General features: G+C 43.9%; 1 protein-coding gene across 1 annotated transcript in view; it reads left to right on the top strand.

The window, feature by feature from the left end:
- The window catches only part of ADHFE1 (alcohol dehydrogenase iron containing 1), a 32,490-nt gene that overhangs the window by 10,173 nt on the left and 8,212 nt on the right, over positions 1-14,105 (top strand). Inside the window, exons 8-13 of the mRNA XM_061123408.1 lie at positions 877-982; positions 4,853-5,005; positions 7,145-7,243; positions 10,254-10,332; positions 10,505-10,601; positions 13,032-13,189. Coding sequence (XP_060979391.1) covers positions 877-982; positions 4,853-5,005; positions 7,145-7,243; positions 10,254-10,332; positions 10,505-10,601; positions 13,032-13,189 — 692 coding nt within the window. The remainder of the gene's footprint in view (positions 1-876; positions 983-4,852; positions 5,006-7,144; positions 7,244-10,253; positions 10,333-10,504; positions 10,602-13,031; positions 13,190-14,105) is intronic.

Here is a 14,105-nt window from a genome sequence, read left to right on the forward strand (position 1 = left end):
CATGTACCCACCACCCTCATCAAAATATAGATATTCCCACTGCTCCAGGAAGTTCCCTCATGCTTCTTCCCAGTTAATGTCTCCAGCCCCATTCCCAAGTACCGACTCTTCTGCCTTCTACCTTCTTTGTCATCTGTATCCTATCATCTTCTCCAACTCTCAGCTAATCTGGGAGCAATGTCCCTCTCCTTGAGATGGCTCAGCATCCTTCTTCCAGGGCTTTGTAGCAGAACACATTGGCAATGAACTGCACATTTTTGGTAACTTCTCTTTTTAAATTAAATTATATTATCCTGTGACATTGTTAAAGACACTAATAGTAGTAAGCGACACTTAAGTTCTCCCTTATATTTTTTTAAAAGACTTCCCTATTATGTTATCTAATGTGGTCCTTACAACATCTCTGGGAGGGATGGAGGCCCTGTGTCACCAGAGCCTGATCTTACAGAGAACTCAGAGACCTCTCAGAGAGAGAACTCAGAGAGGCACAGACATGTACCAGTGTCACGCAGTAAGTCACAGAGCCAGGACCCAAACCAGCAGTGTGCTGGTAAACCAGTTCTCTGGAGTTTTACGAATAAATAAGCCCTGAGTTGTAGTGTTTGCATGATGTAAATATGCCACTATAGTTACAGCCTGGAGCTGGGACCAGATGGGATAGTGGCTTTTGTAAACTGCAGGGAGCTTCAGCTGCCCTGAAATTCCCAGGTTTCAGACTCCAGATCTCTTTCTGCTGCTCCTTGCTGCCTCCCTAAATGAGAATGAATCTTATCTCATATTTTGATTTTTTAAGGATAATTTGTTACCCTAAAGTTATTTGATTTTTTTAAAAACTGTGTCCATACCTATGGCCTGTGTTGCAAATCCCTGTCTTAGGCATTGCTTCGCGAGCCATCAAACCCACACTGGGCCTGATTGATCCTCTGCACACCCTGCACATGCCTGGGCAGGTGGTCGCCAACAGTGGCTTCGATGTGCTCTGGTAGGTACCCAGGCCCCCTGCAGGGGCTCTTTCGGGGACTCGGGTCAATGCACAGCACTTGACTGCTGAAGGCACTTGCTAAGCTCTCACTGATCGTGCTCCACAACCACAGCTTTGGCTGTCGTTATCCTCTTGCCTGGATGACAAGGCTGAAGCTGTAAAAAGGAGGAGAGGTCCTAGGTCAGTCACAAAGCTGCTGCACCAGCCCAGCTGCAACCACAGGATCAGAGAGATGGGTATGCAGCACCTCAGGCCCACAGCACTGCCTCTGCTGTACCAACTCAGGGACCCCGGGCTGCTGCCAGAGGAAGAGAGCAGGGACAGGAGTGTCCATTTCCTGAGCCGGACAGGCTCACTGTCGGCACTTACACCTCACCACTTCCCCACAGCTCTGTGCCAGGCGGAAAAGAAAACGACTGGAGACATTTAGCTACTCGCCCAGAGCCAGAGCCCGTATTCTCCTGGCTTTAGCTGCCAAGTGCTGGTGGCTCCCACATCCATGTTTCTGCTCAAGTTATAGGCACTTTGTTCCAGTGGCATCACAGGCACCCACGGGCACTTCACTTTCAGCTGGCCCCAGCTGTACCATCCATTTGCGCATGTACATTTTTTCTCTATTTTAACATCTCTGAAATCAGGGCATATCTGTATATCTGCAGCATGCAGTATGGTTTTCTTCCTCAGTGGTACTTTTTAAAAACGGTGCATCTTATAATGCATGGCATCTTTGAGTTGATGAAATCTGACCATTCTCTCACCACCACCCCCTCACCCCTCACAGCTCCTCCTCCTGGGTTCCTTACCCTAGTGAGCAGCAGGACATATGTGAGCTTATCCCTTGTCTCGTGCCTACACCTAGCCACAGAGCTCACTCTCATCTGCTTGAATCTCTCCCATCTGCTCGCTGCTCTCAAGCCTCATGGTCCCACCTCAGCTCAAGCCTGGATCGAGTGCAGCAGCCTCCTCATCAGTTTTCCTGCTCACCTCCCATATTCCTTCCATCTGTCCTCCATACTGGCCTCAAGAAGCTTCCAGAATGCAATATGACCCCTGCGCACATACACACACACATGCCCCTCTACCTTATCAGTCTCATTGCATTTCCACACCTCCTGTCTAAAGGCCAAGTTTCTTTGGCCCTGGACTGTCCCAGTGCTCAGCTCTTTATCTGCTTGGGGAAGTAATCCTTCATTTCGACTGGGGCATCCTGCCCTTGATGGAGCCTTTGCGGACTGCTCCCCACCTCCTCAAGAATTCTGTGCTTTGCTTCTCCCCACTGGGGGGCTGTGCCTTGCTTTGGAGATGCCCCTCTCTACGTGATGTCTCTCTCACTTCACTGTGAGCTTGGCGAGGACAGGACCATCTTACGGACTTCTGCATCCCTGTCCCTTAGCAAAGGGGCTGTCACATCATAGGTACTCAGTTAACACCTGCTGAGTGAAGCTCACACGAGCAGGCAGCAGCAGAGTTAGGGTTCATGTCCAGGTCTATCCCAGTCCATGGTCTGCTTTTCTCACTGCATTACGCTGCCTGCTAAGAAACGGGAGAAAACTGCGTCCAACTCCATCCTGGTCAATGTTGTCAGTACTTTGGAGAGTTGTCCTCTAATAACTTGGAAATAAGGGAAATGAGATTACCCTCCCTAGCTGGGAACTGCATAATAAATATATTAATATAACAGACCAAAGCAGTCACGTGTAAATGAATGACCCACAGACCCAAAGACTTTGCTGTCAATCAGAGGGGAGGGGAGTGAGCTCAGAACAAAAGTCAGTGATGGCAGCGGCCCTTGCAAGGACTGACCACCGGAGAGCACACGTGGTCCAAGGAGAAGTCTGCCCCCGAGGCCCAGTAGCCTGTACTGAAGATGGATACACCCATATATTCAACCTTAGGAGCAGTGACCCTGGTTAGAGCTCCATGGGCCTTGTGATCATAAATTAGCATCCACAGCTTTGACAACAAGGAGAATAGATGCCATCTAGAAGATTCAGATGTCTGCCCCCCTCAGAGGTTCTATTTCCTTTTTTTTTTTCTTTCAAAATACATTTTATTAGTGGCATATGGAATTTAAAGTGAAGCAATTTCTTTCCAGAGAGAAAGTAAGCCCTGACAGGTTATTAAAAAATGAGCAGATATGTCATAGCAAAAATACTGTCTCCAGTGTAAAGAGGCTAATAGGAATACTCTCCGCCTAGGAAATGACTTTCTTTACCATGCTGACCACAGTGGACACCCAGTTTAGCTGGGGGAACCTAAAGGACTGGACAGTCATGGAGAGAGGTTCTATTTCTTGTTGGAAATCAGTAATCAGACTTCCAAGTTTTACACACAGTTTCCCTGGTAGCTCAGGTGGTCAAGAGTCTGCCTGCAATGTGGGAGACCTGGGTTCGTTCCCTGGGTGGGGAAGATCCCCTGGAGAAGGAAGTGGCAAACCACTCTAGTATTCATGTCTGGAAAATCCCATGAACAGAGAAGCCTAGCAGGCTACAGTCCATGGGGTCACAAAGAGTTGGATACAACTGAGCGACTAACACTTCTGTGAGCTCAGTTCAGTGAATCTACCCCTGAAGGACAGATCCAGTCTTGGGCCCGGAATCCAGATACACAATTCAACTCTGCACCTTGGCAGGCTTGTTACCACCCCTCCGCCCCACATGGACACCTCCTTATTGCTTTGTCCACATTTCCTATTTAGAACCACAAACCCATAGCTTTTGTCTACCAACTAATGCTTTTTGAAGTTCTAATACTTTGTTTCAAAAGATGTTATCTGCCTCTCACATGTAGATGAGAGTAAATTCTCCATTCTAAGACTGAGAGGTGTAACTCACGCACATAGCAGTTCACGTTATACTGTGTTCCCAATGAGTTACTGATCTGCATGATTATGTTTATTCCCATCTTCTGCACCTGATTAGTTAGAATTCACAGCAGGCCGGTAGGTGAAGGAAACTCTGATACTTTGTTTTTAAAATAGCCAACCCTGAATTTAGGGCCTATAGGAAAAAGAAGTAGATGTTTTTTCAGGCCAAGCATTAATAATGGTGAATGATAAATTTTACAAAGTGCTGGTACAATATGCTAAGTAATTTACCTGTGTCAATTTTCACATCAGCACCGTGAAGAAAGACATACTATGAGCTATCCTCATCCTTAGAATCACAAGGAGGATGGTGACTCTCCCGGTCCCAGGGCCTCCCAGTTCCAGGCCCACAGTGGGAAAGCCTGGTGCCAGAATTCACACCTGGGAGCTGACCCACTGCACTGCACTCTTATAGGAGGCTAGTGTAACTATTATGACCCTCCTTGGGTGAGTAATATGGTATCTGATTAAGGCAGGGTATAAAATGGTCAATATACTTTAGAAGAAAGTCATTTTTCAGGTTAGTACTTTTCTTAACACAACTTAAATGTTTAAAAATTCAACATTATAAAGATGTATTGGTACTAGAAAGGAACCATATGTAATCTTAACACATACTGGTCAAAAACACAGTAGTGCTGTTAATGCCAACTTCACTGCGTTGTTGTTCAGTCACTCAGTTGTGTCTGACTCTTTGTTACCCCATGGACTGCAGCATGCCAGACTTCCTGTCTTTCACCGTCTCCTGGAGTTTGCTCAGACCCGTGTGCATTGAGCTGAGGATGCCATCCAACCATCTCCTCTGTCACTGTGTTAATTTCTATAATAAGTGATGACTGTCATGGACAAGAGACAGATTAGTGAGAGGCCTTGTGATTATCAACCCTACAAAGCATGTCCACGGGGGAGTGAGAACCAAGCATTCTGAGGCAGTTTGTGATCTGAATGGAGGGAAGGAAAAAGAGGATGCTTTCAACTGGGTATTTTTGACTATTCCTTGCTAGCCACGCCCTGGAGTCCTACACTGCCCTCCCGTATCACATGCGGAGCCCCTGCCCTTCAAGCCCCATCACTCGGCCAGCCTACCAAGGCAGCAACCCCATCAGCGACATCTGGGCAGTCCACGCACTGCGGATCGTTGCCAAGTATCTGAAGAGGTACGTGGCCCAGAGGTGACAGAAGCAGGGCAGAGAAACCAGTTTCCACCTTCATGAAATGTGGCTCACCAGATCCTGAAATGTCCTGAGCAAGCCTGTTCACCCAAAAAAGCAGTCACTGTGCATACAGAAGCACCAGAGACCAGCAACCTCTGGAGGGAGCCCCAAGGGGACAGATGACAATCAGATCCCTCGATCAAAAAGGCAAAGCCCAGGATGGGGACAACAGGGAAGCCTGATTTATAAAGGATGCAGCTAGAAGGTTTTTTAGGAGGCTTCCCAGGTGGCGCTAGTGGTAAAGAACTTGCCTGCCAATGCAGGAGACAAGCGACACAGGTTTGATTCCTGGGTTGGGAAGGTCCCCTGGAGGAGGGCATGGCTCCCCACTCCAGTATTCTTGCCTAGAGAATCCCATGGACAGAGAAGCCTGGCGGGCTACAGTCCATGGTGTCACAGAGTTGGACACAACTAAAGGATCTTAGCACACGCACATGCAGAAGGTTTGTTCATCAAAACCTCAAAACCAAAGCTGGGGGATGTCCTTTGAGATTTGGTCACCAAGGGCAGAAATGAGAACCATGAGATAGATGTTGGTCTTGCCCCGCCAGGCCTTGTCCAGAGGCACACAATGTCGACCCATAAGCAAAGGCACATGAACCTCAATTTAAGAAATAAATGTCGGGACTTCCTTGGTGGTCCAGTGGTTAAGACTCTGCCCTTTCTCTGCAGGGGGTGCAGGTTTGATCCCTGGTCAGGGGACTAAGATTCCACATGTCGTGTGGCACACCAAAAAGAAAGAAATGTGTACCGTTGTCTGTCCTGGGAGACAGAAAAGTCTGCCTGAAAAGACTCCCACAAGATTTTGAAAGATTTATGCATGAAACAGGCTCATGAGAGAGCAAAGATACACTAGGAGATGAAAAGTGATCCCTAAGATACTGAGACTTATGCAAAGTCAAACTCATCTTTGTATGTATACACTACAGAGGGAAAGAATAGGGCAGGTTCGGTCTAGATGTGACTACAGGGCCTCCTCTGACTGGAGGGGTGGGGTCTAGGACCACATTTTGCAACAGAGCTGGGGGAGGATCACGAACTATGTTGGACTCGCAGGGGCATCAGGGAGCATCTGTCTGCGTAGAAGCGGATACAGATTATGGCCGGCCAGCGTGTGTGGCAGGGACACAGGCTCGGCAGAGCAGCAGTGGGAGGTGAAGGGGCAAAATGGACAGAGGAGAGGCCACAACTCCACCATCCACTACTTCTTGCTATTCGGGAATAAGGAACTGACCCTGGGTTTTGGAAAGAGACAGTTGCCTGACTATTCCAGATAAAAGAAGGAAAAAGGCTGTGGCATTTTTATTTTAGAGCAGGAACCCTTATTCCAGGCAGAATCACAGAAAAGCAAGTGGGAAGTGGTTCCTTTGGCTGTCCCAGGCATTCCCTCCTGGGGCAGGGCTTCCAAGTCCTGGAGCAGGAAGGCTCAACTACATCTGAAAGCGGCCTCTGAGAATTGGCCTTTCCTGTATGGCACTGGGGAGGGATGGAGTGAGCGAAGGCTCGTCCTACGATAACATGCCACTTCCACAATAAAAAGTATAAAAATAACATGCAGTTTGCAGATACCAAAAGAGGTCTCCAGTGCGTCCAACTTGGGCGGTGCCACAGAAAGCATGATGTCTGGGCAGCTCGTCTGGCCTGTAAGTACCCCCAGGCGACAGGGACTCACTTCATCTAACCAGCCTGGACCCATGCATCCTGAGCATGTGTTTAGGTCCACTTGCAACCACAGTCAAGGTCATTGACAAGTGAAGAAGAAGAATGAGTCTCGGGGCACTTTTCTAGAGCAGCTTTTGCAGTTTAAGGGTCAGTGCTTTCTTCCCCTGGTAATTTTATCATATGAGCAACCTGACGGCATAATATATGCCTTTGCTGCAACCACTGATAAGAAAATACATTTCCCTTCAGTTTTCATCTAGAAGACAAGGTGTCATTTGAATAACTTGCCTAATTTTTCTTCCTGTCGAGTAGTGTTTCTTTTTTTTTTTCTGCCCCAGATCTTTCCCTAAGGCAGCTCTTTATTTCAATAGGAAATGCCAATGTTGATATATTATTGTTATGTGTTTATATCATCCACAGGGCTGTCAGAAATCCTGATGATCTTGAAGCAAGGTCTAATATGCACTTAGCAAGTGCTTTTGCTGGCATTGGCTTTGGAAATGCTGGTGTTCATCTATGGTGAGCAAATCTGAGATTTTATTCCTTCACCTAAGCTATTGCCCTTAAACTTTATTTTAGTGTCTATCATTTAGGATGTGTTGTAAGATTTTAAACGTGCTACAGAAAAAAGAAATTTAACTTAGGGTCCTATAATATTTTCTTAGTTCAAATGCAGTTTATTGGGTCATAGATTTTTTTTTTCTTTGTGGTAACAGACTTATTGACATATTATTCATGCCCTATAAAATCTGCCCATTAAAAATTTATAATTCAATGGGTTTTAGTATATTCACAAGTTGTGCTACCATTACAATAATCAATTTAGAACATTTTATCACCTTTGAAAGAAATCCCATATATCTTAACTGTCACCCACCAATCCTCCTATACCCCCAGTCTTAAACAACTACTAATCTACTTTGTCTCTATAGATTTGCCTTTTCCAGACATTTCATAGAATGGAAACAAATGATATGTGGTCTTTTGTGTCTGGCTTCTTAAATTTAGCATCATGTTTCCATGGTTCATTCCATACACGTTATTAGTACTTCTTTCCTTTTTCTTGCCAAGTAATGTTCCATTGCACGGATATACCTAACATTTTATTTACTCATCAGATGATGGACATTTGTGTTGTTTCCACTTTTTTGGCTATTATGAATAGTGCTGTTATGAATAATCATGTATAAGTTTTCCTGTGGACCAATGTTTTCACATCTATGGAGTATATACCTAGGAGTGAAATTGCTTGGTCACATGGTAACTCTGTGTTTAAATTCTGAGGTACTGCCAGGCTGTTTTCCAAAGAGGCTGTACTATTTTGCATTCCCACCAACAGTAGATGGGGATTCTGATTTCTCCACATCCTTGGCACCTGTCATGGATTTTTCAAACACCAAACACAGGATTTTCTTCTCCTGATCTCTCTCAAAAAGGAAGAGATTAGAATATTTGCTGATAGCCCAGAATTAATCTGTTTGATCAGAAATTTATTGGTATGTTGCCTTAAAATAAAAAACCAGTGAACATGGAAAATTAAGAATTGGCCCTTGCTCTGTATGGGAGGGGAGTTTGGAAGAGAATGGATACATGTATATATATTGCTGCATCCCTTCCATGTTCACATGAAACTATCACAACATTGTTCATTGGCAATATCCCAATACAAAATAAAAAGTTTTTTTAAAAGAATTGGCCTTTGCTAGTGGAAGTGCAATGAAATGGTCACCCTCAAACTCTGCTGTGAGGAGCACAGATAGGCACCAACTTTCTAAGAAGCAAATGAATAAAATCTACTCAGAGCTTGGAAAATGCCTCCACCCTTTGCCCCATGAATTCTACTTTTAGGAATGTAGCTGAAAGAAATACTCATGATATGATCAAAGACTTTCCTTATGAGGATATTCATCTAAAAAGTTATTTATAATTGAAAATTTTAAGAATAACCTAAATTCCCAACAGTTTGGGAATGGTTACTAAATTTAAGTATTCAAAGAATAAACCATCAAAAATAATGTTTTAAAAGAGTAAAAATTATATGGGAAAGTATTTTTCAAGAATATTAGTAACCATGTGCATGCATGCTAAGTTGCTTCAGTCATGTTCGACTCTTTGCGACCCCATGGACTGTAGCCCGCCAGGCTCCTCTGTCCATGGGGATTCTCCAGGCAAGAATACTGGAGTGGGCTGCCATGCCCTTCTCCAGGGGATCTTCTCAACCCAGGGCTCGAACCTGTGTCTCTTATATCTCCTACACTGGCAGGCAAGTTCTTTACCTCCAGCACCACCTGGGAAGCCCTAAGTCAACAGCAGTGTTTAAAATTGAATGCACAATACAATCATAAATTAAAGATATGTGTAAGAAGACTAGAAGGGAATATTCTATAATGGTTATCTTGAAGAAACAGGATTATGGATCATTTTTATTTTTTACAACAAATATATATAATGGTTAAAAGAAATCAAATATTGGATACTGTTAGAAAGGTACTTTGAAAGCTACACGAATCCTTTCATATAGTGGAAGAACACCAAGCTATAATTTTCTGAATACTATGGAGCCTGAAAACAGTTAAGCACGTTCCTATCCAACAACTCAGAGAGCTTATACCTTCTGATCTGCTTTATGAGTGATGACAGGCATGGGGCACCTTTTTTTTTTTTTTTGGATAACCACACAATTCACCAAAACACTTCATCTTTCTATGAAATATAAATTTTTTACTGACTAATAACAAAGTCATCCAATAAAACCCACATTAACAGATGCTTTTACTATTGTAAAGCATTTCATTTTCAAAATATTAATTGTAAATATATTAACTTCTCACAGTGTGTATCTTCTGAGTCATCTTATAAACTATTATATTGACCTATTTGTTCACTAAGAATTTGAGAGAGTATAGAGTTTTCCCATTAAAACAAACAGAAAAAAATCCCCACAAATGAAAACCATGGTACCTTTTCTTGATAGCCTTTCAGACTGAAATAATTATGTATGACTCAGTTCCCATTAGTACGTAGCTTTTAAAAGAACGTATTAATCACTGGCAAGACGGATCACTGGTGGAACAAGTTTGCACATCTAGCACAGTACATCTTGGTTCATAAAACTCCCACCAACATCTTCAGTTTGTGAAGGAGCACGTTGCCAAGGCTGTGCCGAGCAAGATAGAAAATGCATACCCTGAAGATTGTTTAAAAAACTTCAAAGTGAATTCTTGATTTCTTCAAGATCATAAGGTTAACTAATGTGCTCGAGGAGCAACTTCTGCGTCAATACTTTTTAATGGCATGTAGTTTTATCAGCATTTGATTTTGAACATTTCAGTAGTTTTGTCAGTGAATATACCAAATATCAATTGCATAATAATATATCCTCATAGGAATCAAAGTAAACAAAATGTCTAACCTTGTGGGTTAATAATACTGTCAAGAGACTGTGAGGGGCTGTCCCATAAGAGTATCTTTGTATTGTTAACTTGAATTTTTGTTAGATGTCAATATAAGGACTTTATTTTTTTTCTAGCCATGGAATGTCTTACCCAATTTCGGGCTTAGTGAAGACGTATAAAGCAAAGGATTACAATGTGGATCATCCCCTGGTGGTAAAATCATAATAAATGCCTTAATTTAATCTTAGATTCCTGTCAATTGCCATCAGTGTTTTCTGTCAATTCTTGATTGTTTGGAATACGGAATAAAGTACTTTAACATCTAGAGTATTCAGGTTGAAGACCAGCCTTGCCCCAGCAGTCACCATGTCTCCTTTCTCCCCAGCCTCATGGCCTTTCTGTGGTACTCACCTCCCCCGCAGTGTTCACGTTTACATCACAGATGTTTCCTGAGCGGCACTTGGAAGTGGCAGAGATATTGGGTATGAACCATTCATCATAACTCTGTGACCCACATCTGTGGAGCATTTCCTAAGATTGCTTCTGAAGATAAGCCATAAAGACTAATACCAAAAATACTGCTTTGAGATAATCTAATAATACAATGTCAGTGACCTTCCCAGATTCCTGTCTAGCACTAAAATCCTGTAATTTTGTGTTTCTAAGAATCTATTAGCAATGAAATGGAACCAGGTATTGCTTAGTCTAAGTTTATAGTAATAATATTTCCCCTGTTTTCATCTCCAAGGGAAGTTAAATTCTGTGTACTATTCATGTTACTAATGATTCTTGTTTTAATAGGAAATAAAGTGAGTCTAAATCAGGAAATAACAGTAAATTCCCAATTATAGAGAACCTAAACAACTAGAAACTTTATAGAAAGTTCCCCAAAGAAGAATCTGTTTGCTGTTCTGTTGATAAATCACGTCTATGATAAGATACCCACAGTATCTTTCGAATCTTATAAGAAATACGTTTATGGTCACTTTGTGTGCTGTGCTTAGTCACTTAGTCATGTCTGACTCTTTGTGACCCCCTGGACTGTAGCCCACCAGGCTCCTCTGTCCATGGGATCTCCCAGGTAAGAATACTGGAGTGGGTTGCCATTTCCTCCTCCGGGGGATCTTCCCGACCCAGAGATCAAACCATCTTCTTTTGTATTGGCAGGCGGATTCTTTATCACTGAGCCACCTGGGAAATTAGCCATTATATATTTTGATTCCCTGTAATCAAAATCAATAATGTATCTTAGATCATTTTAACTTTATACCCGTCTGTTCTCTCTCCTACCTTCTCTTTTTTTCTAAAACACTTCTTAGGAAAACCTGGAGGTTTGGATGATGTGTTTTATGGCAGCAATCTTGAGGACATAAAAACCTCATAAACCCCGTATCGTGTGTCACCCTCCACTTCATCCACATCTGAGCTACCGCTATGTAATACAGACTGGTCTTGTCAGGCAAGCTTTACTTTCTGTCCAGCTGCTCTCCCAACTAGCTCTGTATCTCGTTCTATTTATACCTTTTCCTGGATTTCTTAAACAGTTCTCTCTGTCAGAGAACAGAGAGGCTAAACCTAATTTAATAATATACTTCTATATGGAGGCAAACCATACGTACTAGTCTCTTTTTGACCAATACAGAGAAAGTGGACTTGGACTATAGCATGGGGCATTCTGGATAATAAATAATGCTGCAATCTGTTCACAGATTGCCTCACTACCTGGCAGTGAATGTGTCTAGCTAGAATAGATGGGGGACAAGGGTGCTAAGGGTTTGGGATTGGTTCTCTTCATCTGAGAACTGTCACTGCCACCCTGCCTGAGGGCAGAACCCCCTGGCCCTTCCAGACTGAAATCTCTGTGATTTTGTGCATTAATTAGTAATCATGTCCAAATTGTTGTTCAGTCACTCAGTCGTGTCCAACTCTTTGCGACCCCATGAACTGCAGCACGCCAGGTTTCCCTGTCCTTCACCTCCTCCCAGATTTTGCTCAGACTCATGACCATTGAGTCAATGATACCATCCAACCATCTTCTGCCCTTGCAAATCTCCAGCCCTTGGCAGCCTTCTTCTTTATTCATTGATATGATTGAAGTTCACTGCTCAGTCATGCCTGACCCTTGACGACCCCATGGACTGTTGCCCACCTGCCTCCTCTGTCCATGGGATTTCCCAGGCAAGAACACTGGAGTGGGTTGCCATTTCCTACATAATAAATACTGCTTTCTAAAAGACTCCTTGTTCTTAAATTTGCCCGAAAGGTTCTGTAAAGGATATTTAAAGGAACCTGCCCTTTGGCAACAGAGCCCCCCAAAATTCTCTAGCTATAGACAGGAGATATATTCCTTCTCTGGCCATACTGAATCCATTTGTCATCTCATTTTCCTCCTTTTTGGCAGAGTTTTCTGAACTTCTGTCTTGTCTCACAAGACCCAGGGCTTGTCTTCTTTTCTTCAGCTGTGACTGTGAGAAGGGACAGTGAAAGCATAGACCTCTAGATGTCAGCAGATTCCAGGCCCTGAAAGTTACATAAACTGTTTTCTCCCACAGACAGATTTTCTCAATCCTCCTCAGCCAAACGCCAGCCTTCTTTCTTGGTCTCCTTCCTGTGCCTCTTTTCTTGGCTCTGTTCCTCTTCTTCCCACCACACGGCGGGCCAGCTGCCCGTTGGAAATGTGAGAGCCAAGTGAGCCCCCACCCAGCACCCCGGCTCCTCTCTGGAGGGGCTCCCAGGCTGGCCCATCTTTGGCGGGGCTGAGCGCCGGGCCGGCCTCCGCGGGGAGGCACAGCGCGCCCTTGTCCTGGGGTGAGGGAGCCGGCGGCAGGTCATGTATTCAGCTAGCCTGTGCCTGACTCACACCCAGGGCCGGCTTCCGCCTCCCGCTACAGTCAGTGCTCTGTGTCTTCCAGGCGCTGACACCCGCACTGCCAGGAGGCCAGATGCTGGGCCTGTCTTGGCAGACACGCTGCGGAAATTCTTATTCGATCTGGATGTGGATGACGGCCTGGCTGCCATTGGCTACTCCAAGGCCGACATCCCCGCGCTGGTGAAAGGAACGCTGCCCCAGGTAAGAGACGCAGCCATCCTCATTCCAGTCTGAGAAGCATCAGGCTCCAGGAGAGACGGGGTCCGTCTGGGGCATCTTAGAGGGGGAGATGGAAACCCAGGTCTACCCACACCAGGCAACAGCTCTCCGTTTCCCCATTGAAAGGGGTCAAGGCTCCCTCACCCTTGTCTTCTTCCATTAAACTGTGGCTTGTGTGAAGCTTTGATGATGTAACGAAGGGATCCTTTATAAAAATTTAAGACAAAAAAAAAGAAGCTTATTTTGAGTATAGCAGAATTTCCCTTTTCTCCATTTCTGCTCTTTCAATAGTCCCCTATGAAACTATGTGAAGTTAAAAGGACCACTTTGCCAGTATAAAGAGTCACAAATTCTACTACCTTGTGAAGAACAGACATGGCCTTTAAATGAAGATGATTATGAAATCACTTTTTAACTTATTTTAGATCTTGTAGATGCTATACATATACATATGTATACATATCTGTGTCACTTTGGGTCTTATTTTTATGTTCCTAAAGAATTTAAACCAAGCAGCTGTCCTTTATGTGGTAGAACCATAACAGATGTAAAGTTTCCCCTCTCAAGGCTCTTATGAAGAGAGTTTATCCCCCTTTGGATGTTTCCATTTAAGATCAGATACCCAGGTGGTATAGCACCAGAACCTAACAGCCCAAGACCCTATTGGTTGTAATTCACCATAAAATAGAGAGCTCAGAGCCATGAGATGCCACCATGCTTACCAGGTCCAGAGCACTAAGTCCTCCTATCCAAGATGGGGAAGGCAAGCATCACTTAAACACTGTAAGGATACACAGAAAAGATAAAAACTCTAATTCAAAAAGATAAATGCACCCCAATGTTCATAGCAGCACTATTCACAATAGCAAGACACGGAAAAAACCCAAGTGCCCATCAA

Source organism: Dama dama, chromosome 21 (assembly GCF_033118175.1).
Source record: "Dama dama isolate Ldn47 chromosome 21, ASM3311817v1, whole genome shotgun sequence".
Classification (NCBI taxonomy): domain Eukaryota; kingdom Metazoa; phylum Chordata; class Mammalia; order Artiodactyla; family Cervidae; genus Dama; species Dama dama.